Source organism: Pseudoliparis swirei, chromosome 11 (genome assembly GCF_029220125.1).
Source record: "Pseudoliparis swirei isolate HS2019 ecotype Mariana Trench chromosome 11, NWPU_hadal_v1, whole genome shotgun sequence".
NCBI classification, from domain to species: domain Eukaryota; kingdom Metazoa; phylum Chordata; class Actinopteri; order Perciformes; family Liparidae; genus Pseudoliparis; species Pseudoliparis swirei.
This window is the reverse complement of record NC_079398.1, coordinates 16,779,439-16,807,286: the sequence shown is the minus strand read 5'-3', so window position 1 is coordinate 16,807,286 and position 27,848 is coordinate 16,779,439. Positions and strand designations below refer to the sequence as shown.

General features: G+C 43.5%; 4 protein-coding genes across 7 annotated transcripts; 2 read left to right on the top strand and 2 right to left on the bottom strand.

Annotated features, from left to right (window-relative positions):
• Positions 1-2,461: 2,461 nt before the first annotated feature.
• Positions 2,462-6,266, bottom strand: snapc1b (small nuclear RNA activating complex, polypeptide 1b). The gene is made up of 10 exons (XM_056426493.1): positions 6,123-6,266; positions 5,218-5,377; positions 4,975-5,115; positions 4,272-4,376; positions 4,033-4,188; positions 3,885-3,944; positions 3,706-3,768; positions 3,490-3,622; positions 3,117-3,188; positions 2,462-2,912 (listed from the first exon to the last, which is right to left on the bottom strand). Exons 1-10 carry the CDS (start codon positions 6,251-6,253, stop codon positions 2,878-2,880), a joined length of 1,056 nt encoding a protein of 351 aa, XP_056282468.1. The 5' UTR covers positions 6,254-6,266; the 3' UTR covers positions 2,462-2,877.
• A 794-nt stretch (positions 6,267-7,060) lies between these two features.
• On the top strand, positions 7,061-10,177 carry yipf6 (Yip1 domain family, member 6). Its single transcript, XM_056426499.1, has 2 exons — positions 7,061-7,414; positions 8,460-10,177. Exons 1-2 carry the CDS (start codon positions 7,061-7,063, stop codon positions 8,805-8,807), a joined length of 702 nt encoding a protein of 233 aa, XP_056282474.1. The 3' UTR covers positions 8,808-10,177.
• Positions 10,178-10,792: 615 nt separating this feature from the next.
• Positions 10,793-15,201, top strand: im:7136021 (uncharacterized). Of its 2 annotated transcripts, none has more exons than XM_056426491.1 (4): positions 10,793-11,774; positions 12,972-13,175; positions 13,254-13,360; positions 13,683-15,201. In XM_056426491.1, exons 1-4 carry the CDS (start codon positions 11,069-11,071, stop codon positions 13,911-13,913), a joined length of 1,248 nt encoding a protein of 415 aa, XP_056282466.1. In that variant the 5' UTR covers positions 10,793-11,068; the 3' UTR covers positions 13,914-15,201. The 2 variants fall into 2 exon arrangements, with proteins under 2 accessions (XP_056282466.1, XP_056282465.1); XM_056426490.1 differs by having other exon boundaries at positions 10,795-11,774; positions 13,254-13,464.
• Positions 15,202-15,539: 338 nt separating this feature from the next.
• On the bottom strand, positions 15,540-27,823 carry LOC130201450 (uncharacterized). Of its 3 annotated transcripts, none has more exons than XM_056426475.1 (19): positions 27,358-27,823; positions 25,820-25,943; positions 25,183-25,319; positions 24,918-25,087; positions 24,416-24,620; positions 23,629-23,882; positions 23,451-23,536; positions 23,304-23,365; positions 22,952-23,190; positions 22,424-22,613; positions 22,272-22,310; positions 21,662-21,782; positions 21,434-21,575; positions 20,627-20,779; positions 20,447-20,555; positions 19,345-19,910; positions 18,458-18,575; positions 17,266-17,335; positions 15,540-16,487 (listed from the first exon to the last, which is right to left on the bottom strand). In XM_056426475.1, exons 2-19 carry the CDS (start codon positions 25,941-25,943, stop codon positions 16,159-16,161), a joined length of 3,114 nt encoding a protein of 1,037 aa, XP_056282450.1. In that variant the 5' UTR covers positions 27,358-27,823; the 3' UTR covers positions 15,540-16,158. The 3 variants fall into 3 exon arrangements, with proteins under 3 accessions (XP_056282450.1, XP_056282451.1, XP_056282452.1); XM_056426476.1 differs by having other exon boundaries at positions 19,345-19,907; XM_056426477.1 differs by lacking the exons at positions 24,918-25,087; positions 25,183-25,319; positions 25,820-25,943; positions 27,358-27,823 and having other exon boundaries at positions 24,350-24,480.
• Between the last annotated feature and the right edge of the window lie 25 nt (positions 27,824-27,848).

Genomic DNA, 27,848 nt, shown 5'->3' with positions numbered 1-27,848 from the left:
GCCTTCAGGAACTGTGGGAAACATCCACACTCTACAGGGTTTAAACGCATATTTTTACTTTTTTTTCTTCTTTTTTAACCATTTGATAATTTTAATTACGATTTTGTTTTTCCGCCACTCGTTAAATGAGTGATTCATGGAGTAAAATCACAACATAAATTGGTTAATTTAATCCTATTTCGGAAATAACAGAAGAACGTTTACAATTCACGGATTGTCTTTGAACTGTGCATCCACCAGCGTTGCCCTAAGACAGCGGTCCCCAACCTTTTTTGAGCCACGGACCGGTTCCGTGTCAGAAATTATTTTCACGGACCGGCAATATAAATGACGTAATAAATATGACGAAGGGCATAAAAGTGCCAAAACTACAACTCATCATTACGCCGAATTAGTGTGAGCCGTGCGCTTGTTTACCTGCAACGAGCCGCTAATGGAGACGGCGACACAGACGTGTGTTTGGTCCGCTGCTCCTAACCGAGTTCTGGTCGCTGTCATTAGAACACCGGCAGAGTTGTTGTGTGAAATGTCCCTTAAGGCCACCGTCATTTGCATCTCGAACAATTTTTCTTCTAGCTCGGACGGGCTCGATTCACCGGGTGGGTTTGTTTACAAATGGGTTGCAGGTCTATTCTTTTGCAGTCGGGTCTTTTGTGGTTGGAGTACCGCTCAAACTCTTTTAAAAGCCTCTTCCACCGGTCAACGTCTGAAACATGTAGAATATTCCGCTGTTCACTCGCCCACAGCAGCGACTTTATCGGCCAACTTGAAAACAGTTGTCATTTCCCTGAAGTGACAGAATTCATTGAGCAGGTTGAATATGTTTTAAGATTCTTTGTTACTGAAATGTGCCGCAAGCAGAGGGTTCGGCGCGTGAGACTCGCCTGCAGCGATAAACCCGAACTTTAAGACTCCTGAACGCGGCTCAGACGTACACACGGGTGTATCCGGTCCTTTTTCAAAATAATATAGTTTTCCGACTGATTTATTTAAAAAAATTTAAACTTTATTTATTCACTTTTTCCCGCGGCCCGGTTCCAACCAAGCCGCGGACCGGTACCGGGCCGCGGCCCAGGGGTTGGGGACCCCTGCCCTAAGACAAATAAAACACTAAATAACGTTTTATATATATATTAGGGCTGTCAGCGTTAACGCGTTTATCTATGCGATAAATTTGGCCGCGATGAACGCACTAAAATATTTTAACGCAATTAACGCAACTTTGTTTACTTCCGGTGTGCGTTGAAGTTTTTGCACTCCTCTGAGTGTCAAACCGCGGCAGTCCGCCTCCTTCCTCCCGTCTGCTCCTCGATATTCACAGAGAAACAGAGGGCGACGTGTCGGTGACGCGGGGCGGAAGGTGCAGGGGACTTTTTTTTGTTGCTCCGCTCGATGCGCGCGCAGCCACGCCGGCATCGGAGCTCTGCGGTGAGCCGAGAAGAGTGAACGACACGTCGAGACAGAATGACATGCTGCTGTAGAGACGACCAACAACAGACGTTTAGTTTAATAAAAGAACAAAGACGTCTTTAAGGAAAGAACCTTACATTACTTCTGCTGTAATCTGGCGCGAAAGAGAACATTACAGGGGGGCGGGGCCTCACCCTGATAGAATGGTGGGGGAAACACTGGGATGTGTCACATGCAAAACCTTTAAAAGGTGAATTTACATTTTTTTGTAAAATCGAGAAAATGAGCCCAGACTCCAGAGGGTTAACATTACATATTTGTCAGTTTACCAAGGCCACTGGTTCTGTTGTTCAATGTTAAAGATGACAGGACCAATGGGGTCTCAAATACACCTTTTTTTTACAAATTTGGATGTTTCACTGAAGAAACAATTTATCATCCACGATATTAAATACCTCGCTGGCACTTTATATGTAGGAGCCTCTTTGAAAACACAGCTCTGTGTGAAGTTTTGTCTTTAAAAAAAAAGAATACAATTAAACAAGTCTCTAAAATACACGCTGTCTGAAGTGATTACTCGTTCATTTAGAAGATTTAGTCTTTAAAAGAAAAAAACCTTTTAATCACGATTAATGAATTTCAAAATGTGCGATTAATTAGTTCATTTTTTTTAATCGATTGACAGCCCTAATATATATATATAATAAACTATCACTACCAAATAAGTATTGTTTTTTAAATACAGATTAACAAGTCAACTATGAGAGCTTTTGACTGGTGGAAATCACGATGTAGTATAATTAAGGAACTTGAAAATAATATATTTAAATGCATGATCATTAACTTATTGTAATTAACAATTCATTTCAAGGTAGTTATACAAAAATGCTAGACGGCGTGTTAAGGTCGGATTTTCTGTCACAATACAATGTTGTGTTGTTGGAGAATAAAACAGTTTTAACACACTTAACAAAACCTTTCAAAAGAGAAGAAATATGGAAATAAAACTATAAAGAGAACATGAATGTAGTTTAAATCAAATGTCACACATGAAGGAGATTGGACAAAAATAGTTTTTTTTAACAATAGCTTTTATATAAAACAGTGAAACATTATACAATATTTAAACACCATTAAAAGCTGCAGAACAGAAAAAAGCAGTTTTAGAGATTTTTTAAATGTTACAGTTTTATACTAAAACTTCATCAAAGTGTGAACATGTCGACACATCTGACATTTATATCATGTTTTCTTCATTGGCCAAACTTATCTGAGGAAACTAAAAGGTTCATTATCAACATTGATGATATTTTTTCTTCAATTTCAGTCATAAATAAAACTAAAATACAGTTAAAACACGTTTAAATGTTATAAAAAACATTAACTTTTTCTATAACACGGAACATTTAAGGTCACAGGAAGTTTCACCACCTAAAAACAAACAGACGCTCCGGATGTTTCATTCCGTCACCACCTGAACGGTTTGAACGGTTTCTTTTTTTCTGATAGGATGAAAAAAAAGAGAATAAATATCAACGTTAGAAAATACGATTATTTAGATGCTTACAGTCAAATTTGCTGAATGCCGAGTTGGCGTTCAGAGAAAATGCCATTTGAGCCTCGAAAGATAATTTATTTACATTTCATATCGACAGAACACAGAACTTCTGTAGAAGTGTAGAAATAAAAGCTTTTAGTTTGCATACCTTCTGGACCGCAGTCCAGTTTAGTGAGACGGTTGATATGAGACGTCGTCGAGGCTTCTTTACACAAGTCATCTGATGAAGAGATAAGAGGAAAGGAGACAGGAGAGAGGACGGAGGAGAGAGAGAGGAGAGTGAGGATTTCATCTTCTAATATTTCATCTCAAGTTTGAGAGAAAGAGGAGGGATAAGGGGGAGAAGAGGGAGGAGAGGAAGGAAATAAGAAGAGGAAAAGGAGGTAGAAGAGGAAGGAGAAAAAGAAAAGGAGGAAGAAGAGGAAGGAGAAAAGGGAGAAGAGGGAGAAGAGGAAGAGGAGGACGAAGATGAAGAGGATGAGAAGGAAGAAGAGGAAGAAGAGGAAGAGGGAGGGCTCTACCTGAGATGCGTATGTTCTCGTGGGTTCTGGCCTTGAGGGACATCTTGCTGGTCCTGGTGGAGATGTGCGGCTGTGCGGCCACGTTGCTCGTGACGTCCACCTCCACCTGGCGGTGACGTCGGGACTTTGAGGCCTGAGAGAAGTAAACAAACCGTTGATGTTGTTTACCTTTTAATGACGTTAAGCATTAATAAATGAAATAATAAGAACAGGAACCTCTGCTGCCTCTCCGTAGGCCTTCGACTTGATGGTGGCGATCAGCTGGGCTCTGCTGGAGCACTGAGGACACAAAGCAGGCGGTCGGTCAACAGCTCCGCCAGTGGACACAGTCGGTGCTACAGTATGTAATATCCTTCAGAAGAATGGAGGTTAAAGGTGAGTGTCGTGTGACTCGCCTCCTGCTGAGAGGACGTCCCCTCGCCGCCGCCGCCGCCCTCATCGCCATCAGCCGCGTTCTGACGAGACGCAACAGAACACGTGATGTAATAATCCTGAAGCTCCTTGAAAATCATTAAAACATATTATTAATTTAACAAGTCTTACATTCCTGTGCTGCCACTTGTAGAAATCCACCACGGTGCTGCGCAGCTGCGGCACCAGGTCCCTCCGGACCAGGTTGATGGAGGCGTCCGCCCGCTGCCCCTCCGACGAGAAGGAAGCCTTTAGTTTCCCGTAGAGATCGTCGATGTTGGACAATTCCTGCACAAAAAGAAACAACAACAAACGCAACACGCTCAACTTCAACCGTCTAATAAGAAGCGGCAGTCGAGTTCTCCGCTCACCTCCAGCAGCTCCAGGTTGATGAGCTCCTGCGGACAAGACGGTCGCTCCATGAACTCCTCGTGCACTATCGGCCGCTCCACCTTTCTCTTCTTCTTGTAGATGAGCTGGCAGGAGAGGAAGAAGAGGAGGAAGAAGAGGATGATAAAGAAAGGAAGAGCACAGAGAGGAGAGAGGGAATAAGTGAATTTGTAGTAGAATGTTTTGCATCACACTCAGTGAACTGTTGGTCATAAAAATTAAAATAATCGTGAACAAATACAATTAATGAAACAATATTTGTATGTGATCTGAAACTAAATAAGATTTTAGATGTGAAACATTTCAGGACGGCTATGATTTGTAATAATAGTTGAATAAAATGTCTGCTTTTTTGGGTAATAATTAGCATAATGGTGCAAAATTGAATGGAAAAATCTTCGCATTTTCAAGAGGAACAACCCCCAAACTGTTGTATGTGTTGTTTAAAATCCTTTCCTAGAATAATCGTGGCCAAATCAGTCAGACATGTATTCTAATATTTCCAACGGCGTTGGGGAGCTAAGACGCGAGTGAAGTAGCACGTTAGCCACATGGAGCTAACGGGACGCTGGGAGGAGACCTCAAAGCCACTAGAGGACCCCATTCTGACCTCTGGGGTCACAACCCAGATCTTTAGGCTTCAACGTGAACAACCGATGTGTTGATGTCAGGCGGACGGCTCACCGCGGTGGGCATGGCGGCGAAGCTGAAGGCTTTGTCGGACGCCAGCTTCCGGAGGATGTAGACCACGTCGTGGTGCTGGGCGCTCACCGCGTCCTTCTCCAGCTTCTTCACGTCCTCCCAGTCCTTCAGCGCCAGACAGATCTGCGGCCGGAAAAAACCCACACACACAACGAGAACATGACTTCCGAGGTTTCAAGCGGACGTGCGGTCCTCCGTCCGGAGGCTGAGCGCCGTGTGTCTGACCTGCTCCGGCGGCGAGCAGAGCTGGCAGCGGTACAGGCTGTACAGCAGGTAAAGTCCTCCCACTCGGATCTGGAAGCTGTACGGAGGCATGAAGAAGCTGTAGGCCGTGTCCAGGGCCAGGCGGCTGAAGTCCCGCCTCTCTTTTTGGTTAATGCCGCCGCTGCAAAAACAACAACAACATGTGACACGCTGTGTTTGATGAGGGAAACGTCGAATCAGAATCAGAACCTTTTCTTGACATTTCTGTTTTAACATACAAGGAATGTGTCACGGCGGGTTGTGCGACAATAGACAACAACATTAACAACAATCAACACAGTGTGAGAATTAAGAATATAAATAAAAGATGCACAGGCAGGTTTCAGAGCTTTAACCAGTGTAAGTGTATTTAAAGTGAAGTTACGTGTATGTAAGTGTATTTAAGTGAAGAAATAAGTGATGTACAGGGGAGTGATTAAGTAATTAATTAAGCCACACACATACATTAAAGATGAAAATATACAGAAGTTTTACCAGCTGCAATGTTAAAGTGATAAAACATCTCATGCCTCAATAATTATAATCCAACATGTAATTAGGGAAGGACCCTTGAGCTAACAGGATGCTGGGAGGAGACCTCAAACTGGGTCTCAACCAGGTATATATATATACCGCCAGGAAGCTTGTGAATTTCACCAACCAATTTGTGATCAATTAAGTTATCTTTTTTCATAATAATACATATTTGTTGATCATGTTTCGTTTTAATAATCTGAAGAAAACTAAATTAAAGTAAAAACTAGAATCTGATTTCACTCTGAGATGCAGAATAGCAGATACTAGGAAATAGAAATACTAAATACCTAAAAATATATGTTTTCCACCGCAAAAGGAAATAAAAGGCGATATTTTAGTGGTAAACTTACTAGAAAATCTCCGAGAACTGCATCTCTCTCCATATCTTGGAAAAGATCTGGAAGCGGACCGAGTCGGTGGTCTGGAAGCGGCTCAGCAGCTCCGTGCAGTCCGACTTCACGTTATTTTTACAGTATTCCATCTCATGGCCGCTTCCTCCAACCGGCGACGGTTAAAACGAATTAAAAGTACAATAAACGGCTAGGTTAACGCACGCTTGTATGATGTAAACAAGACACACGACTAAAAAAATGAACGTCGATGGTTTAGTGCGTCATCAGGACCCGACGTTTTTCGCCTGGCCCTCGCGATGCCTTCACCAACCGTCGCGAATTTATTCTCTATTAAACACATACGGGTAATATTTATATTGTATAAAATGACACTCACACTCATGATGTTCAAGTTATTAACAACGTATATTGTTTTATTGGTTGAAGTGATCCCGACTCAAAAACGACCGTCGACGGTTTCCTGCGTCATCGGTACCGGACGTCTTTGCCTGGCCTTTGCGATGCCTTCACGTACCGTCACGAATTTAATCTCTTTTAAACACATCTGGATATTATTTACATTTTGTGAAAATACACTCAGACTCATGCTGTTTCAATTTTCAACAATGTATCTTGGTTTGAATTGGTTTGAGTGATGAATGAAATCCTAATTCTCTTTCAGAATCCTAAAAGAATAATCTCAATCTGATATTTAATTATGGTACATGAACGCATCAACCGGATATGCGTGACAAACATCCGGCGGAAGTAAACAAGCCTCAGCTGACGTGGAGCTGCAGTCTGTCACCAAACAGTCAGAGAAACCGGACCAACTGGAACCGAATCGGCTTAATTTTAGGGGGAAATCATCATTATTTCTGTATATATTAGTGTCGTGTGAACTTCCGGGATTAACTAGCGGGAGTTCGTTGAGAGTTCGACACCTCCGTAGCAAAATGGCGACAGAAGCGGAGGAGGAGGCCAACAGACCGTTCGCCGGGCTGTCGGACGTCTCCATCTCGGAGGACATCCCGGTGGAGGGGGACATCTCGGTGCCCGTCGGCCCTTCCGCCAGGCGGGGCGGGGACGACGAGTTCTCCACGCTGGACGAGCCCGTGAAGGAGACCGTTCTGCGGGACCTGCGCGCCGTGGGGAAGAAGTTCGTCCACGTCTTGTACCCGAAGCGGAGCAGCGCGCTGCTGCGGGACTGGGACCTGTGGGGCCCGCTGCTGCTCTGCGTGACGCTGGCGCTGCTGCTGCAGGGGGGCGCGGCCGACAGCGACTCCCAGGGGGGCCCGCAGTTTGCTGAGGTAGAATAATTATAATAATGTGTTTTATTACCTTCGCATTGAAAATGCGGAAGGTTATGTATTGATCGCCGTGCATTTATTTATTTATTTGTATGCGTGTTATTCGCAAAACTCAAAAAGTATTGAACAGAATCGCATGCAATTTGGTGGGATGATTGTTTATTATCCGGGGACCATTTGATTAGATTTTGGGATCGATCGGGTCAAAGGTCATGAACAGGTCAAAATCTTTCGCAGAACTCATAAAGTATTGAACCGAATCGCATGAAATTTGGTGGGATGATTGTTTATTATCCAGGGACCAGTTGATTAGATTTTGGGATCGATTGGGTCAAAGGTCATGAACAGGTCCAATCTTCTTGAATCACATGGAATTTGGTGGGATGATTGGTTATTATCCGGGGACCATTTGATTAGATTTTGGGATAAATCGGGTCAAAGGTCAAGGTCATGGAAAGGTCAACATCTTTTTTTTACCATAGCACGATACATTTTTGTCCAATTGGCATGCAACTAATGCCAAAATGTTCATAATTCAATGCCCAATATTGTGATATGCGAAGGTATGCGCTCTACCGAGTGCCCGTTCTAGTTTATTATATGTATCCCTCAACGCCTCACATTCACTTGCAATGTTTGTTTAGTTTGTTTATTTTCAATCAGGAAGTCACACCACTAAGATACACTAAGATTTTTCCAGCTTTGGTCTGCAGTTTATGGCTAATTTATTTGATAATTATGAATTTCTCTTTAATATTTAAATTATCAGAATATAGAGAAAAAAACAGTTTCTAAACCCAGAGATAAAATCTTCAAGTTTGTATCGGACCGACAGCCCAACGTTCAAAAGTTTTATGTTTATTACCACATAAGATAAAGAAAATAAAAACCCTCCACACTTAAGAAGCGGGACTCAAAGAAGTTTTTGCATTTCCCCGTAACAACAATTAATTGATTGTCTAAATTGTTGCATAAAGTTTCTTATAAAATTAATTGAATCTCCTCTGAACACTAACATGTCGACATTTTATAAAACAATGTGCAGGTCTTCGTCATCGTGTGGTTCGGCTCCATCATCATCACCCTGAACTCCAAGCTGCTGGGCGGCACCATCTCCTTCTTCCAGAGCCTGTGCGTGTTGGGCTACTGCATCCTGCCGCTGACGGCGGCCATGGCCGTGTGCCGCATCGTCCTCGTCGCCAGCTCGGGCGCCGTCAGCTTCGCCGTGCGGCTGGCGGTGGTGACGGCGTCCTTCGGCTGGTCCACCTTCGCCTCCACGGCGTTTCTCGCCGACAGCCAGCCCGCCAACCGCAAGGCACTGGTGGTGTACCCGGTGTTCCTCTTCTACTTCGTGATCGGCTGGATGGTGCTGACGTTCTCGCCGTCACAGTAGACGAGAGGAGAAGTGTTTGTTCAACGGAACAAAAGACGAGGGAGGTTTCTTTTTTGTTTTTCGTGGAGTGAAAGAACTCCGATAAACACCGGTTTCTGCCTTGGAGCGAAGACGAATGACTACTGATGAGACTGAGTGTTTCTGGGCCTCTGATGAAGCATTTAGACTCATGGGAGACGCACACAATATATCTTTTTAGGCAAAGCAACGACTTGAATCCAGAGAAGTCCGGCGGACGCTGTGCTGCAGATGAAGAGTTAAGAAGCTTATGAATATGTTCCATAGCCGTGTAAATATAAATGCTCCATGAATGTCTGAACTAACAGGGCATCAAATATTATTATATTCCTCCTGGTATGTTGGAAACCTCATCGTGTCTTCATGACACTCCTTTATTAAAACATCCTCAGCTTTTCATCTTCGCACTACATTCTTTGTCGGTGATCTCCGGACAAATCTAGTCAAAGGTGTGGACACAGAGCATCTCCTCATCAGTCTCACGGGAAGAACTCTTTCTTTTAGGGCCGGGTATCGTCTGAAACAGACACGTGTAGTTCTGTTTAAACTTCTCTGTGTGCTTGTGTGTATCCACACATGTTGGTCGGTGGGTAAATTCTTTAGCACACATGGTCAGAAGGTGAATCTTTATCACGCAGATGGATGCACAGACAATTAGTATTTAAGACGAGTGTGATGATGCGGTTACTTCCTGTCTGCTGTGCTCTCTGCGTTGAGTTCAAGCTCAACTCACATTTATTTTTGTTGGTCTGTGCCGGTTCTTTGGCGTGTCTGGGTCATTGCATTGTGTTGCATCGTGGGAGATGAGAAAAGAAAGAAGCTCACATCTCTCGGCTGCAGAAAAACTAACAATACCAGCGTTAAAGTAGTCAGAAGATTTACGAGAGATTTAAAAACAGACTAGATTAGTTTGTCTTTTTCCTGGAGGATACACACATGGTTTTAGAATTTAAGAGTGAGAAGCTTCTCAACCGAACCAGGACACCGACGTTCAATCTCCCGCCATCGACCCCACAGCTGAAGGGTCACAGCTTCCTGCAGAGTTGGAACGGCATTCTGGGAAAATGTAAGAAATCACCAACTGATGCTGATGAGGATGCAGCAGCTTCAGGGAAAGCTTAACACTTTCATGATAGAAAATAGATGATGTCATGATTTAGTTTGTACACGTCAGTCATCTCAGTCTGACGCTTCCTCTGCATCATGACCTTTGACCCCTGCTCGGTCCACAGATAACAACCCGTTCTTTATGTTCTATCTCATCACTGGGGCTTTGTTGATTTATTTTAATTTATATGTATTAGGTTGCATCATCGAATGAGAAAGATTAAAATATATTTCATCAGCTGTGATTGTTTGTATATTTTTCTGTTTCCTCATCTAAATCATTTATAAATGTTCTATGCTTCGCTTTGATTGATTATTTCACAATATTTAAGCACATTCTTCTTCACAAATAACATCAAAGCTCTGTAGACCAACCTGATGATTTTACTGCAGTATTGTTTCTTCAGTTAAAAAAACACAAATTGTGGAAAGTTGTTTAAAATTAGGCCACAAAATCATTACATAATATTAACATAATCCCATTTTATATTAATACAAGCTATAGTTCTTTATTAATAAGTTACATGTTCTCTAAAGTCAGATTTAAATTAAGCCGACAATTATGGATACATTCATCCAATTAAGTTAATGTATTACTATATTAAATTACATGTGTGAAATCAAATCATTAAATTTCTTTATGAATTTAAATGCCACATTAAATTAATTGCATTACAAATAAAATGTTCCATTAAATTAACTTATTGAAACAATAAAATATTATTAAAAATATATTTATTCCAGTTAATCAAATTACTTATTTTAAATTTCTCAAACACGTTTTAGACATGTTTATATATAATATCTTAAAATATACTTCCTTGTATTTTATTGATACAGTATCTATCATAAATGTTTCCATGTTTTCTAAATGAAGGGAATTTTTTTTTTTTTTTTTTACATCTTGACGCATTTGAATAACAAACTACGTCATCACAAAGCGACGACTTCCAGGCGCATCGTAAACATCTCGCGTTGCAGCGGATTTTCCGTTTAAGGACTCACAAAACGGTTTGTTTACGTTGTTAAAACGTAACGACGTTACGCCAACTTTCGTCTTAAATCACGGAAACATCCACCGCGGTCCCATATTATATTCCTCCCGGCTTTCTGCTCACGCGAAGCGGCTCCACGCGATGGACGAGCTGCCTCCGCTTCCGCCCGAGGTCTGGGTCTACGTGTTCAGCTACCTGTGCACGGAGGAGAAGCACACGGTGCGCGCGTGCTGCCGCCAGCTGAAGCGGCTGGTGGACCACCCGGCCCTGTGGCGTGACTACACGGTGGTGCTGTCCGACCTGCGCCGCTACACCTACGGCTTCTGGGACACGCTGACGCACCGCAGGCTGACGCGCGTCGCGGTGCGCCACCTGCGGCGCAAGGAGTGGCGCCGCCTTGTGAAGTTCCTGCCGGCGCTCACCGCCGTGGTGTTCGTGGACGGCGGCCGCATCTACAAGGAAAAGTACCTGGACATTCTGGCGCGGTTCCCCGACCTGCGGGACCTCGGGGTGCGCAACGCCACCTGGGACGAGCCCATGCTCGGCTGGAACCTGTGCACGCAGCTGCGCGAGCGGCTGACGCACCTGAGCGCGTGCAACGTGCGGCTGCCGTGCACGGTGGAGTTCATCGACGCCGTGTCGTACCTGGTGAACCTGCGGTACCTGCTGTTCCACCAGCAGGGGGAGGGCTACGGGCTGGACACGGTGCGCCCGGTGCCCTGCTACGTGTTCCACAACATGCTGCTGAGCCTCAAGAAGCTGCGCCACCTGTCGTGGGGCATGAGGGGGGAGCCGCCCGAGCCGCTGCCCGACGACTACGTCAACCCGCCGGACCCGGAACATCCGGGTAACGCACGTGGCCGCCGAGCCACAGTTTGAACCACCTTCTAATGAATCATATTTCCACTAAATATATACAAATGGACCAAAGATATTTTGTTTTTTCATCTTAACTATATCAAAAGTAAGCAGAAGAGGAGTCGTACAAAATAACCGTACACAAGTTAACACCATTATTTCAGCAGTGCAACAAAACAGGACTAATAACCACATTGATTTATGTTGTCTTACTGAAACCTGCTGAGTCAGCCTAAATGAATCGACTCCTCCAAGTCATATTAATACTCGCATTCCTCGAGGCACCGGTCGAGGAGGTGGAGTAGGATGGGAGCCAGAGCCTTCAGTTATCAAGCTCCTCTATTATGGAACCAGCTTCACCTTCAGTCCGGGAGGCAGACACAGTCACCTCGTTTAAGAGTAGACTGAAGACTTTCCTCTTTGACAGAGCTTATAGTTCGGGCTGAATCAGGTTCACCTGGTCCAGCCCCTTGATATGCTGCTATAGGCTTATAGCTGCTGGGGGACGTTTAGGATGCACTGAGTACCTATCTCCTCTTTTCTCCCTCCTTGTGGATGAATTTTCATCTCTCTTTTGCACATTACTAATCCTTGTAAGTCCTTTTGACTTCACGTCTCATAGGGTCATCGGACCCTATGAGAAGGGTTGTTTGGGAGTTTTTCCTGATCCGATGTGAGGTTTTGGGACAGAGATGTCTATATGTACAGATTGTAAAGCACTCTGAGACAAATTTGTAATTTGTGATATGGGCTATACAAATAAACTGAATTGAATTGAAATCATTTACACATGTTTTATGCTTTGCTTTGTTACATTATGTCACACTATTAAAAGAAATATCTCTTATTTAAAATTAAGCCACAAAAATATGAAATACTATTAACATAATCCCATTTTCTACTCATGGAAGCTTTAGTTTGTCACTCTTTGTTCTTAAGAATAAAACCGTAAAATGTAAAAAATATATTCTGAAATATAACAAATACAATTAAAGACGGGTTGAATTCTAAATATAATGTTTTATTTATTGATATATAACAGAAAAGCAGAAAATCTTCACAGCGGAAGTTGAAACTCAGTCGTATTCCGGACCCGTGGTTTTGCATGTTTTGTCCCGCTTACTACACATGTGCACTCAATGAATAATGTTTTAATTAATCTCTCTTCTGCTCCTCCTCCCTGTAGGAGCGCCCCGGTATGGCGGCCCGGCGCTGACCAGCCTGGAGCTGGTCGATTACCCAGAAACCCTTCTGCCGGTGCACGCGCTGAGGAGCCTGACCTCGCTACGGTCGCTGACCGTCCGCTACCGGTACATCAGAGAGGGCGTTGAGTGCCGCCTCACGTCCTGGCTGAGTCCCCTCCAGCAGCTGGAGACCCTCACCATCATCGGTGAGTCAGGCGGGTTGAAAGCCCCCCCCTTCGTTTGTTTGCTTAACATTTCTCCAATGTGTGCGCCTGTCCTCCCAGGTGGTAACTCTCTGGCTGTCTACACGACCACCATCCCGTCCAGCGTGACCCGGCTGACGCTGCGCGTGGCCATCACCCTGAAAGACATGGACTCCGTGGCGCCGAAGGTGCCGGCGCTCGAGCACCTGGACATCGAGCAGAACCGCTCCAGCGGCAGCCTGTGCAGACGCATCCCCATGCTGTTCCCTCAGCTGAGGACGCTCCGCATACGGTGAGCCGGGTCGGGTCTTTAGACTGTCTGGCTTTAAAAATATATATTTTTTAATTAACATTTTTTAATCTTTACATTTGTAATTTACATTTTTTATTTAATTTTTACATTTAAATTTTTAAATTTTAAATTTTAATTTTTCCTTACATTCTTCCTCCCTCCTCCCCTCTCTCACTCCCTCCTCTCTCCCCCTCTCCCTCCCTCCCCCCTCCCCTCAGGTTTTTCCGCCGGGAGCCGGAGAAGGACCTGCTGAGCCTCCACCGCCTGCGCCACCTGGTGCAGCTGGAGCTGCTGGTGGAGCGCTCCTTCATCCTCAGGGACTACCTGAATGGACACCCGTGGCCCAGCCCCTGTGTGCAGGAGCTCATCAACCAGCTGCGGGAACTGTCGGAGAACCGCATCACCGTCATCACCACCATGCGCCAGAGGAACCCGCTGAGGGAGTGTGACTGCGTGTGGGAGGGCGACTGACGGGGGAGGGGAGGGGGGAGGGAGGAAGTGGACTTTTGTTCCTCCTGAAGAAGAAGAAGACAACGAAGGGGTGAGAGATGGAAATAAAAGGTGTGAAGGGAAACATAAACGAGACGCACTGAAGGTCTTCATGGATCCTACGAAAGGTCCTGAACCTGAACCGCCATCTTTCTGCATGGAAACCCCTTGAGGAGGAGTCCAGAGTCCAGAGTCCAGAGTCCAGAGTCCAGAGTCCAGAGTCCAGAGTCCAGAGTCCAGAGTCCAGAGTCCAGAGTCACGGCTATGAACCATGAAGGAGCCTGATGAAGCTCTGGCTGTGGATCCTGAGTTGGAGCCTCTCGTGATCGTTGAGGTTCTAGTAAACTCTCTGATGTGAAAACGTCTGCAGGAAGTTTTCTCTTTTTCTCAAGTGGAACGACCGGAATTAAAGAATTATAATTAAGTATAATTACACTTAATTATCCATAAACACACGAGGTGAACATGCAGGACGTTTAAAGTTTGCAATAACCAAAAAATCAATTTGAAATATTATTATTATTATTATTATAGTATTCTTAAATAAAACGATAAGACTGAAATGAGTTTTCAAGAGACTCGGCATTATTATTATTTAACATGATGTAACATGGATAGATGGAGTGCTTTATTAATCCCAGAGGGAAATTGAACAATAATGATTAACAAATGGACCAAACCCGAAACGGACATAATAATAAATAAAATAAACATTTAATCCTGTTAACAATCTTTTATCGTTAAATGACAGAATACTTTTTTTGTATCCTGTCCTTTTAAGGGCTTCCTTAGGAAATAATCATTTTTGTATTATCATTAATCGACAAATATTGTTCCTGTTTCCTGTCAAAACAAACAGCAAAGAGGAGAGTTCAGTATTAGAATTATTCATACGCCGGTTATAAGTCCTGTAAAATGTTAGTTAGTGAATGAAAAATTATGTCTTGGGGCACTTGAGTTGTTTATTTATTTATTTCTGTCCACAGCTGGAGCACAGAGTTCGTGACTTAGTCCCACAACTCAAATGGACCCCAATTTAACGATTAATATTGTTCGTGGCTCCACGCACAGGGAGGAGCCGAGCAGCTTCAGACATGAAATAGTTCTTTATTATTCAGATGGCAGTTCTGATGATATTAAGGGCCTGAATGTCAGAAGGAGAATGTGGATGGATGTATGCAAAATAAATAAACATAAATGTAAAAATGTTTATTTACGATGATTCTCAAATAAAAGAACTTTATTCTATTTGTCTTTTTGATTCATCGTTGCATTTACAGAATGTCGTCCAGAGATTATTTTCATGGAGACGTTTTGATCTAATTTTCCTAAATCTATTTATATTTTACATATATAAAAAAAAAATCTTCACATATATATATATAAAACATATATTTAACAAGTATTTGTTAAGATAAAAGTTTATACCAAACAGACGATTTGAGAAACAAAACAACTTAAATACAAATAAAACTAAACGGGACAAAGGATCAGTTTCATATTTTAATCAGTTCGAGTCAGAAATGAATGAATTTCTTTTTTTAGCTCAAACTGAAAGGGGCATCAATAACTCAACGAATGCAACATCCAAGAAATAGTTATTTAATAATATCGTCACAGAATAAACACTGAACAAAAGATAAACTCAAACTATTGGACTTCGCGGACGCTTTTCACACGACGGTGTTCAATAAAAACAGACTTTTCCTGTAACTGACAAACACGTCAACATAATATTTATAAATATGTTTTTTGTTTAAGGCAGACTTTCACAGACTCCAACGGCTTGAAGCGTCTTCACAAAGAGAAATGTTCTCGAGTCAAAGAAACCAGAACCAAAAAAGGTTCAGACCTTTTTGAAGAGCTCACATTTGGGCTAAATTTAGTGCCATTTGTAAAAATAAAATAAAAGCTGAAATAAATAACCAGTCAAAAGATTATTGACTGTCTCATTCATTCATTAAATAATACAATTTTTTTACAAAAGTAAATACCAAGAAACAACATTCTGGTCTAATTTGCTTCATCTTCAAAGTTCTTCAGACACAAAATGGGAACTTTTGACTCCCTGAGTTTAGATCCACTGGTTCCATCATCCTGGACCTCTTTTGGGGTGGAAAAAAGATTCCTCGAGGGACTCCTGGAAGTCCCGGATCTTCCCTCAGAGATCCCCTCGAGGGACTCCTGGAAGTCCCGGCTCGCCCCTCAGAACTCCAGCAGCAGCGTCAGCGGCTCCGTGGAGTTCAGGACCACCTCTTGCTTCTGCCCGTAGATGCCCTGCTCCACCGCGACGCCGGCCTTGGCGCACTTGGCCGAGCCGGACATGAGCTCCCTGCAGGCGGCCACCAGGTGGGAGAAGAGCTGGGCGCCCCTCCACAGCTCACAGCCGCCTCGGTACCGGACCCGTCTCCTGGCAACCGGCTCCCCGAGCAGCGAGTCCTGGGGGATGAACAACACACTGCCGGGCAGGTCGAGGACGGACACCGAGTGGCCCGAGTCCTTACGGAAGAGCTTGGTGGTCATCAGGCTGCTGGCTGCGGAGGTAAAGGGGAAACAAGAGAAGAAGCTGTATTTAATTTATTATTTTATTATTTAAAGTTAGGTTGCAAGGGTGTTCAGAATTTGATGTAGCAGACACACAAATACAAAAACATGGTCACAAGATAAAATTCAATGTACAGAGAGCTCTCACCTCAATTAATTTCAACAAATTAAATTTTAAATAAATAACACACAAAATGTATCAAACCAATTAAATTAAAAAAAGTAACAAATTGTTAAATTAAATAAAAGAGCATCTAAAATAAGAAAAACTCTTAACAACGTAATTTAATAGATAGAACGCAAAAATAATAGATAAATAAATAAATAATATTTTTATTAATTTAAATAAAAATTAAAAAGTGTAAGAAACAGATAAATATCAGATTAACCTGTGAATAATAAAATTACATATCGTACAAAGACATGTGCTTGAACGTGCTTCTGAGAGTTAAATCGAATATATTGTCTAAAATATTTTATTTAACCTTTATTCAAGTTGAAAAAAAGGAAAAGGGGCTAAAAAAATACACAAAAATGTCATGCAGACTGGTACACCATGCATTAGTGATTAAAATTGTGCAGAAATTGTTTATACAAATTATAAATAAACATATTTCCCTTAACTAAATTACACCTAAATCTCAGTTTGCGTGCATGTACATGTCAATGAGACATATACAGTAATAAAATGAGACTTATTTAATGAAGGAAGAAGCATGTCGTCAGAGGAGCATTAATCAGATTATTATAATATCCGGTACATCTCACCCATGTCGTGAGCGGCGTCCTCCGTGGCTCCGTGGAAGAAGCACACGTACACGACCATCCCCTCCTGGATCTGGAGGGCACAGAGGTCGTTAACTGGAGATGCTGGAGCTACGCGTCCATCATGCAAACAAGTTGTGCATCTTAATGTTTAAGCATTAAAAAATGCAAACGTTCCTCAGAGGCATTTATTTTGCAGCTAACAGATGTTTAAACATGTAGCGCGTTAGCATGCTAACATAAGTATGACGGCCAATGGTAAAATCACACATTAAATTAAAATTCAATTCAATTCAATTCAGTTTATTTGTATAGCCCAATTTCACAAATTACAAATTTGTCTCGGAGTGCTTTACAATCTGTACACATAGACATCCCTGCCCCAAAACCTCACATCGGATCAGGAAAAACTCTCAAATAACCCTTCAGGGGGAAAAAAAGGGAAGAAACCTGCAGGAGAGCAACAGAGGAGGATCCCTCTCCAGGATGGACAGATGCAATAGATGTAATGTGTACAGAAGGACAGATTTAGAGTTAAAATACATTCAATGAATATGACAGAGTGTATGAATAGTTCATAGTAGGCATATTCCACGATGGAGACCTCCACGATCCATCAGGCAGAGGGCGGTGGGGAGGAGGAGTGGGCGGAGTCTCAACAGGACAGTGGCGTAGTCAGGAGCAGGAATTCCACGACCCAGACCTCGATGATCCATCAGGCAGATAGGATCTATGCCGTCTCATAGGGTCCGATGACCCTATGAGACGTGAAGTCAAAAGGACTCCGGGGAGAAAGCAGAGTTAGTAACGTGTGATTGAGAAATGAAAATTCATCCTTAAGGAGAGAAAAAAGAGGAGATAGGTGCTCAGTGCATCCTAAAACGTCCCCCGGCAGCTATAAGCCTATAGCAGCATATCAAGGGGCTGGACCAGGTGAACCTGATTCAGCCCTAACTATAAGCTCTGTCAAAGAGGAAAGTCTTCAGTCTACTCTTAAACGAGGTGACTGTGTCTGCCTCCCGGACTGAAATTGGAAGCTGGTTCCATAAAATGTGTCTAACAAATTAATTACAAAATTATTTAGCAAATAGTTAAATAAAAGTGAATCTAAATGAAAAACTTAAAAGGAATTAAACAAAGAAATAAAACAACAATCGATCAAATATAATTGAAAATGTATATATGAAACACCCACCTCGGCCCACTGGGCGTCGGCCCCGTCCAGCGCAGGTCTGATCTTCACCTTCGCCGTCCTGCACTGCTGGACCACGGTCCGGGCCTGAAGGCCCCGGGGCCTCGAGGAGGGAGGCGAGCTGCTCACACACAAGGATACACAGTAAACTACAGTAGTCTATACAACCAGAGGAGGCGCCCCATGGTGGTCAGGAGAGAGAATGCAGCTTTAACACATGAAATATAGACTTCTATACAACCAGAGGAGTCGCCCCCTGATGGTCAGGAGAGAGAATGCAGCTTTAACACGTGAAACATATCCTTCTATACAACCAGAGGAGTCACCCGCTGGTGGTCAGGAGAGAGAATGCAGCTTTAACACACGAAGCATATACTTCTATACAACCAGAGGAGTCGCCCCCTGGTGGTCAGGAGAGAGAATACAGCTTTAACACACGAAGCATAGACTTCTATACAACCAGAGGAGTCGCCCCCTGGTGGTCAGGAGAGAGAATGCAGCTTTAACACATGAAGCATATACTTCTATACAACCAGAGGAGGCGCCCCCTCCCCTGGTGGTCAGGCGAGAGAATGCAGCTTTAACACATGAAGCATAGACTTCTATACAACCAGAGGAGGCGCCCCCTGGTGGTCAGGAGAGAAAATGCAGCTTTAACACATGAAATATAGACTTCTATACAACCAGAGGAGTCGCCCCCTGGTGGTCAGCAGAGAGAATGCAGCTTTAACACATGAAATATAGACTTCTATACAACCAGAGGAGTCGCCCCCTGGTGGTCAGCAGAGAGAATGCAGCTTTAACACATGAAATATAGACTTCTATACAACCAGAGGAGTCGCCCCCTGGTGGTCAGCAGAGAGAATGCAGCCTGTTATCTCTGTACGTACCAGTCTACCTCAGGAGGCGGTTGTGCGATGGTGAAGACGGGCCAGGGTTTGGTGCTCGGGGCCACGATGGGTTCCAGGCCAGCGCTGAAGCTCCTTCTGGCCAAAGACGGCGCCTCCAGGTCTCTCTTCCTCTTCACCGGGTGCCTGACTACGCCTTGGCTTTGGGTTCGGTTCGCGGTCGTCAGCCCGCCGCTTGCCGCCTGCGGGAGCTCCGTTGGCGGAGGACACGACTCCGACAGAGGGTTGGGTTTCTCTGGGACTTTGACAAAGTGATGGGTCCTGGCGCTGCCCTGAGGCCGACCCGTCCTCCTCCGGTCCAGGAGTTGGATCCGCTCCTCCTGGACCTCGAGGCCGCTTTGGCTCCCGGTGACTTCAAACTGCGGCGGCGGCGGCGGTCCTCTCCGGACGGGCATGAGTCTGGCCACGAAGGGGGCGTTGGGAATGCTTCGCTGGAGGATGATGGGAATTCTGGGCTGGAAATTGATGGGAGTTCTCAGATGGAGGAGGATGGGGATCCTGGGCTGAGGCCTGGTGGGGTTCACGGGCGTGGGGGGCAAAGGACTCTGCTAAGAATCAGAGGGGAGATGCAGAACTTTAGCGACAGAGAAATAGTCAATCAAAGTATTCAAATTCAGTTTTTATATCTCGAAAGTGGCCCAACTACACGTGAGGGATTTGGAGGAGATGATGCAGCGTGTAATCTAGCGCCTCTCTGAGTTCCTCAACGTCCATCCTCAACTCCTCTATCTTTGATCACATGACCTTAGAAATAAAAATCAAGGCCCGCCATCTTTAAAAAGGACATCCAATATTACGATTGGGATTATTTCATAAGCAAACGTTGTTTAAAAGTGATGGTGTCCTGTTTCCTCCCGTCTTTAGACGCAGGAAACAAAGACGTGGAAAATAAAGTAATAGGTCGAAGACGCCGTTCCCTCTTCACGACCCCGACGTTTTCCTTATGTTTTCACATTAAAAGCGCACGACGGGCGAAACGCAGCGTGGCTTTTATTGTGAAAACATGGCAGGAAACGAGACACATTTTGACGGCACTACATTTAAATAAAGTTGGTTCAAGAAGTTACAGTCTGAGGAAACCCACCGCTCTGTCCTGTGAAGTCGTGTCTGGCCTCCTCTCTACTACGTCCACTTCGCCTCCGTCTTCCTCGTCCTCCTCGTCATCGTCGCTGCAATCGTCACCGTCCTTCCCACTGAGGATGCAGACGGAGCACGTGAGCTGTTGTCCAACGCCGCTGCCGACGCCGGTAGTACCGCTCTTTACCTGTCGGGGTCATCGGGTATCTGCGGCGACGTCATCGCCTCCAGAGGAGACGCCCTCGGCTCCGATTGGCCGACTGGTTTCTTCCTCCTGCTGCACTGCGAGCAGCTGCTGATCCACTGCAGCACGTCGGTTTTCATGGTTTTCCAGAAGTACCTGATGAAAACATCATCGACATTTTATCTTTTTTTATTTTATTATTAAAGAGAAGTCATACAGTATCGGGATTAATAACAGTACGTTTGGTGTGACGGCCGCAAAAAGCAAAACACATCTTTATTTTAGAAAATATAATTGTTAAGTTTGTATATGTATGGAAAGGGAATAAATTACCATGAAATAGGTTTCAATGAAATTAAAGTAATTATTCTTGGGAAAAAATATACAGTTAAGATATTTTTGTGGTATACTGGTTTTATATATTTATATTTCATTTATTTGTTTTATTTTTAAGAAGAAATGGTGGAGATAGTTTTTTTATATTAAAGATTTTTCATTTAGGTAAATATAAATATATAAAAATATATATGTCCATATATATAAAATAAATATATATATAATATAAAATAAATATATATATGTATATATATTTATTTATTTACATTCAGCAGCTATTATGATGAATAAAATATTGCATGTCAGTGGAGATTTCCAGATGTTCGATACGAATTTCAACTCAATCCAACGAAAAAGAAAACCAGTGATGCTAAAAACGTCTAAAATTCATAGCAAAAAAATTATTTGGGATGAAGATAAAGGAAAGAAAGCGTTTCCTCTCATCTCGATAAAGAGGACGAAGACCCCGCTTACCGTTCGTTCAGCAGTCTGAGACACTTGTTGATGTCCAGGTGGTTCAGCTCGTTGTGGTAATCCGTCATGGCGGCCTCCACCCGCTGCCGGCTCCTCAGAACCAGACGCACCCGGTCGCCTCTCATGATGTGCAGCTCGCCGTCTGAGAACCAGGAGGAAATAATCACAGAGGAACCAACTGACCTGTCGTTTATTCTGAAGGCATTTGGGTTCTGGTTCAGGACAAACCTTTGATGGTGAACTTCTTGCAGAACCTCCTGAAGGTGTTCTTCTCCACGTAGCTCAGTCCAGGAGGATATGTGCGTCTGCTCAGGTAGAGCTCCACGGCATCGTACTTGGCAAAATAGGCCTGCTCGCAAATACAGAGACAAATACAGGCAGAACATTACATCGAATCATATATACAAATATCCTATCTCTAAATATTAGAATATCATGAAAAGATTTGTAATGAATCCAGAATCTGAGACAGTCCTGTATATATATCTATATATTTTTTTATAAATAAATGTATATATTTTAATAAATAAATATATACAAATATTTATAAATAATTATATATAAAAAAATAATAAAAAAATATGTAGAAATATATATATATATAGATAAATGTATTAAAAAATATATGTAGAAATGTATATATACATATATATATATATAAATATATATTATTTAAAATATTTATATATATATCTATGAATATATACAAATATATATATAAATTAATATATATATAATATATATACAAGTATATAAATAAATATAAATAAATGAATAACTATATTTTATTTTTATTTTTAGAAAAAAATATTTAGTTAAACCCCCAGCTGGAACCTACCTCCTCCCCTGCACGCTGAGTTGGACCTCTGGATAGAGTCTGTGGACGAAAGACACAACAGCAGGAGTTGTACGAGCAGCAGCTCCTTTACAGACTTGCACTTCCACTGCTCGGCTCAACACGACGCACAGACACGACGCGCAATGACTCACCGCAGAGTCGCCGTGGACCAAGAGCGTGGGTACGGCGTCCGGCTGGACAGAGACCTTGTCCCCGCCGCGGTCGAAGCAGTCCTCGGTGAAGTGGGTGGAGCAAACGGACGAGCCGAGCCGAGGGTGCCAGTTGGGCCGGCCGACGGCCTTCAGCCACTGGGTCAGCAGGGCCAGGTTGTCGAGAGGAAACCTGGGAGGGGAAGACAAATAGGTGCGGTCATATTAATACAAAAAGTTTACATAATTCATCCGCTTGGGAGCCAAACTGGAGGGCCTCTGTTATTCAATAGGTTTGAATCCACCACTGGATAAACAAAAATATAAAAACAAATCCACAAAATGTCCTTTTAATATAAGGACACATTTGTTTAATACATCGATACGATATTCACAATAATTAGTAATCTGTTCGTCAAATTTGTGGAACCGAATCTTTAGATTTTCAGAATATGATTATACAGGGAAAACATTTACAGAAGAATTAAATGTAAATGCATGCTAATGACTAACACTGGAAGGCGCCCCTACTTGTGGAAGGTGAGGCCCAGGCCGCGCTCCACCGGCCCGCAGCAGTTGGTGCAGGTGGAGACGCTGCAGCGGAGCCACTTCCTCTTGGACCGGTTGAGGCAAGTGTCGCAGCTGGAGATCCAGCGGGCCAGGTCGTGAGTCATGCTGGCCCAGTAGAAGTGCTTGGTGATCTCCCGCTGGCAGATCCCGTGGCCGTAGTGACCCTGGTTGTCGTGGAACTGCTGCAGGATCGAGTTCACCTGCGCATCGGGGGGAAAAAGATGGTTCAGTTGTCACTGGGACCAAAAAGATCCTCCTGAGACCTGTTTTTGGGGAAAGAGGGTCATCACTTCCAGAGTTCACTCAACCAGACCTCCTCTCTGCAGCGGGGCACTCGTAGAGGAGGAGAGACCCTGGTGTACAGCAGCACGCCATCTGAAACGGCAGAGAAACGTTCCTGAAGGTCCTGGGATCCGGTTCAGGGTGAGAAGAAGAGAGGCGGGTCACTCGTTCCACTCACCGTTCAGACCGAAGCGCTTGGACATCCTCTTCAAACCCCCTCTGGCTGCCTTGCTCTGCATGGGGAGGACTCTGTGGCTCAGGTACCTGCAACATGAAAACACGTTAACACACCAGTCAGTTTGAACCAATCGGGTGTGAGAGGAAGTCGGGCGGGCGGGGGGGCGGGGGGGATGTACTCTGCGATCTGGTTGTAGGCTTTGAAGCTGGGCTCGATGACGACCTTCCTCCTCTTGAGCTCCATCACGGTCTGGACCTCCCTGCAGTCCGGATCGGGGCCCGGGAGGCAGTACTGGTGCTCCTGCAGCTCTGTGGGGGGGTCGCAGCGATCGAAGGCCGGCTCGGGGGGGTCTGCGGGTTCTGCAGCCGCAGTGGAGAGGAGGTCCTCCAGGCTGCCGGACTGGAGGAAGTCCTCGTCTGAAGGGGCCGGAACCTGAAAACCAAGAAGGGCAGAAACGTGTATTTAAGATTTCACATCTTTAAGCTTTCGCACAATTTACTGTTTTTCTTCTTCTTTAAAATCATTTTATTTCTGTTTTCTTTCATGAATTGTCTTATTTTCTCTTTTATTTGTTCATTTAAGTGTCATGCTTTATGTAAAGCACTTTGTGGAAGTGATAACTTTCTGAATGCTTTCCTTTTAGATTAATTCCCTTGTAGCCTCGTTTTCATTTGTCCTTGATTTCCTTCACACTTTTGATTTAATAAAGTTTATTATCTCGACCTTTGATTGGACGAATTATTTTCTTCTTCACATTTCTAACAGAAAAGAAGTAAAGAAATATAGCACAGAGCATGAATGGATATTAGCGGGAGTGATTAGGGACAAAAAAGAAAGATTATTTCAGGCTACATGTATTAACAATATAATTAAAGTGTAAATTAAAAGGCCTTTCGCACTTCAGCATTCATCCGGTGTGCTGTGCAGAGGCCAGAGGTCATTTAGGGCCTCCTGCGTTGCTTCACCTCGTCCTCCTGCGTCGCCGCGGAGACGACAATGGGCACGGTGGGCACGGCGTCCGGCGACAGAGTCGGCTGACCGCCCTCACTCGGCGAGAAGCAGGCCGGCTCAAAGTGCCTGGAGCAGAGGCAGGAGTTGGTACGGAGCGAGCCCTCGTCCCTCTGAGACAGCACCAGCCACCGCCGCCGCCGCTCCGCGTCCTTGGGGAACCTGCAGGACACAGTTTGAGTTTTCAGAGCTTTGAGACACAAAAGGAGAGCCTGCCGGTGGAGTGCCGCAAGGTTCCACCTCGGGTCCCGTTTCATTCTCATTAAAAGCGCTTCCTTTGGGTCACGTTCTCCATCAACACTATGCAGACGATGCACGATGCGCCGTCAAGCAGACGATGCACCGCTGAGCCCAGTTAGAGTCTGACGGCGTCGAGCTAATGGCCGGAAAAATAAAGCCCAACGACAAACAAACACGACTTAACGATAAGAGTGTCATGTTTGTGTTTGTGAGTCCGACCTGTGGAAGCTGAGCTGAGGGTGCACGTAGCTGGAGGCGTCGCAGCCGTAGGCCAGGCAGAACTGGACCGGGGGTGCTGGCGGTTCTACGGGAGTCCGGCTCTGGCAGACGGCACAGTCTTGGATCCAGGCTTTTACCGCCTCCGTCACTCCGACCCAGTAATACATCAACTGGACAGCAGACGGAATACTTGATGTGCGTACGACTCATTGGAAATATTGTTTTGATCACAATCATCTTTTTGTTTCATTTTATTTAAACTCACCATTATCTCCCTAACCACTCGGACCCGCCCCGCATGGCTGTTGTTGTCGTGGTAACGGGCCAGGATCTCCCTCACCTCCTCGTCGCTCCTCACGACCCGGAGGAGGCGACCTCGGTACGAGCGCAGCAGGCAGCCATCTGGAGGACAGGAAGTACATTTCAGGTATTTTAAGTATCAATTTGAGATACTTGGTATATTTCTATTTCCAGAGACTATACTTCTACTTTAGTTACTTTCTATATTGCGATTATTAATATTTTATAAATCAACGTTATAAAGTAGCTGAAATGAGCTCCACATTTCCAAGCTTACACAGTAATACATTTACAATAATAATAATCCAGTGATATAATCTATTAGACATTTCGATGCTTATACTTTTGTATTTACAAGATATAATAAAAGTATGGACTTTTAATTGTGACAGAGATTATATTTATTATGAGATTTCAGTTGCTGAACATATGGAGTGATAAATGCCATTAAACTCACGGGCGGAATGTAACAATCCCACCAAATAAAATAGTGGGTTCAATGCAGCAAGAAAGTGAATTTGAACAATAAAAGTCATTCAAATCAAACTTGTTTTACATGCGTGTGTTCCGTTTCACGGATTCAAGAGTGAATAATAAAATACCTTTATAGATAAAGTGCTTGCTGGCCGCTTTGGTCACTTTCTTTGAGCTCTTCGAGGATTCCAGGGGAAATGTTCCCGCCCGCATGTACAGCTCCACCCGGTTCAACAAGTCAAAAGATGGCATCTGTGAGGGGAGAGACGGGGAGGTGAGGAGGACCTCTTAGACTTGCATCGGTCAATGTGATCTGAAGCTTCAAAGAATACTTGTGATAATTAATAAACACATTACTAAAATGTAACTTACTTTTATATAACAAATATTGAATAATATTGAAAAACGTGAGATGTTTCTCTTTGTTTTCCATCCCTCATTATGAAGTGATGTTACTGATGACAGCATATAAACAAACCAGAACATTTAGCAAGAAATGTAAATAATGTGGCTACTACAGACACACAGAGATCGCAGGGGGGCGTACCCCAGTACATATTATAAATGAGAATATGTGTGTGAGAGAGAGAGTGCCTTGATTAACTACCGTGGCGCAGCTGTGTCCCTGAGGGGTAGACTAAGCCGGGTATTTCATGAAAAATAACCTATCAAAATGTGGAATTTGACAGAAAAACATTACTCTGATCGCAAAAGTGTCGCCATTATGAGAGGCTCGGGGCTTTTGTGAACGTTTACGTGTCCTTAAATGTGTTTTGGGGTTTGGATATGACAACTTAAATCACTGTTCACAAAGTGCTCTCGTTTCTTTCAAGACAGAAAATGGTGCTCCAAAAAATAACATTGCCTCTGATGGGGCAGAGGTGGACTTGCTCCCTGGTTAAGGCTCCTCCAGACAAACGTGGGGAACATTCCATCCACACATGTGAGGACGAGCACAAGATTTCCTACGTTTTGATCCATAAATGGTGTAAAAAGAGGGAACATTTCTTTATTTTTTTAGGACTTTCTGTTGCTCCCTCTCACTCTCGCTCTGAACATTCCGTGCCATACACACACATTATAAACTCTGAAATAGACCGGAAACATTCCAACACCTGAACACCGAATGCATGAAAACTGTGCAAGCTATTTAAAAAATCCAATTGGGAAAATGAACTCCATCTTTTAGTTAACGTTTTAAACTTTAAATCAGTTCTCTACCTTACAGTATGGCGAGTCACTGTAGGCACAAATATTAGGCTTTCCTTTTCGAAACCCCATTCAAGGGACAATGAGCCCGGCCACAATTTATTGAATATTAAATACCAATGTTACACATGTCTTTTGTTGCTGTTAATAAGCAACTAATTCATACCGATTACAGTTGAATTTTGGGACAAAATAGCAACAAAAAACCTGCTCTTTCTTAGTGACGTGATGGAGGACAACGTAATTATTGTATACAATTTATAATAACTTAATCGATTAATTGTAAGGCTACTATTTATTGATGAACATCAATCCAGGTGGGAACATTTATTTAACAAACACCGGGACTGTTTCCGTGCCTCTGACATCACAGCACGTGACGTTTAACGCCGTTTAATGGAATGTAATATAACGTTAAAAGTGTCCCAACTAAAGAAGAAAAAAAAACGTTTCCCACCTTCAGAACATCTTGTGTCCGGTACACACAAATCCTCGTTACACCGCCATCAACTTCCAACTGGAACTAAACGGTCAACGCGTTGTTTTCGGACCCGACCGTTCGGTTAAACGACTTAAACTGTGTTTCCCTTCAAATAAATGTACAAATACAGACCGCAAAGTGACACATTTCAGCTCAAACTAGAAGCTAAATGTGACGTTTGGTGGTTCGCACGTTTAAGCTCGCGGCAGCAACTCGTATTTTCCGATGAGGGAGCTTTCAAAATAAAAGTTTTATATTTAGCTAGTGACTTTTTACTTTAAGAAGAATATCTTCATCCATTTTTAAATATGTTGATTAATTGATACAGGATGTTGAACTATATATTATACGGCACATGAATTTTGTTTATCGTGTCAGAAGATTGGTCACATTTTATCCTAAATAAAAGATTTGTAAATATAACTGAAACAAAGTAGCTTACATGTTTTGGTTTATTTTAGATACTA

What these genes read in the sequence shown, in the direction of transcription:
- snapc1b (XM_056426493.1), bottom strand. Translation starts at nt 6,253, where the DNA reads ATGGAATACTGTAAAAATAACGTGAAGTCGGACTGCACGGAGCTGCTG. An exon ending in CAGTTCTCGGAGATTTTCTA is followed by an intron (nt 5,378 to 6,122) that starts GTAAGTTTACCA and finishes TTGTTTTTGCAG; the next exon opens with CGGCGGCATTAACCAAAAAG. An exon ending in ACAAGTGGCAGCACAGGAAT is followed by an intron (nt 3,945 to 4,032) that starts GTAAGACTTGTT and finishes GCGTCTCGTCAG; the next exon opens with AACGCGGCTGATGGCGATGA.
- yipf6 (XM_056426499.1), top strand. Translation starts at nt 7,061, where the DNA reads ATGGCGACAGAAGCGGAGGAGGAGGCCAACAGACCGTTCGCCGGGCTG. An exon ending in GGGGCCCGCAGTTTGCTGAG is followed by an intron (nt 7,415 to 8,459) that starts GTAGAATAATTA and finishes AACAATGTGCAG; the next exon opens with GTCTTCGTCATCGTGTGGTT.
- im:7136021 (XM_056426490.1), top strand. Translation starts at nt 11,069, where the DNA reads ATGGACGAGCTGCCTCCGCTTCCGCCCGAGGTCTGGGTCTACGTGTTC. An exon ending in GCCGGACCCGGAACATCCGG is followed by an intron (nt 11,775 to 12,971) that starts GTAACGCACGTG and finishes TCCTCCCTGTAG; the next exon opens with GAGCGCCCCGGTATGGCGGC. An exon ending in GGAGACCCTCACCATCATCG is followed by an intron (nt 13,176 to 13,253) that starts GTGAGTCAGGCG and finishes CTGTCCTCCCAG; the next exon opens with GTGGTAACTCTCTGGCTGTC.
- LOC130201450 (XM_056426475.1), bottom strand. Translation starts at nt 25,943, where the DNA reads ATGCCATCTTTTGACTTGTTGAACCGGGTGGAGCTGTACATGCGGGCG. An exon ending in GCCTACAACCAGATCGCAGA is followed by an intron (nt 23,537 to 23,628) that starts GTACATCCCCCC and finishes TTCATGTTGCAG; the next exon opens with GTACCTGAGCCACAGAGTCC. An exon ending in CCGCCTCCTGAGGTAGACTG is followed by an intron (nt 18,576 to 19,344) that starts GTACGTACAGAG and finishes GTGTGTGAGCAG; the next exon opens with CTCGCCTCCCTCCTCGAGGC.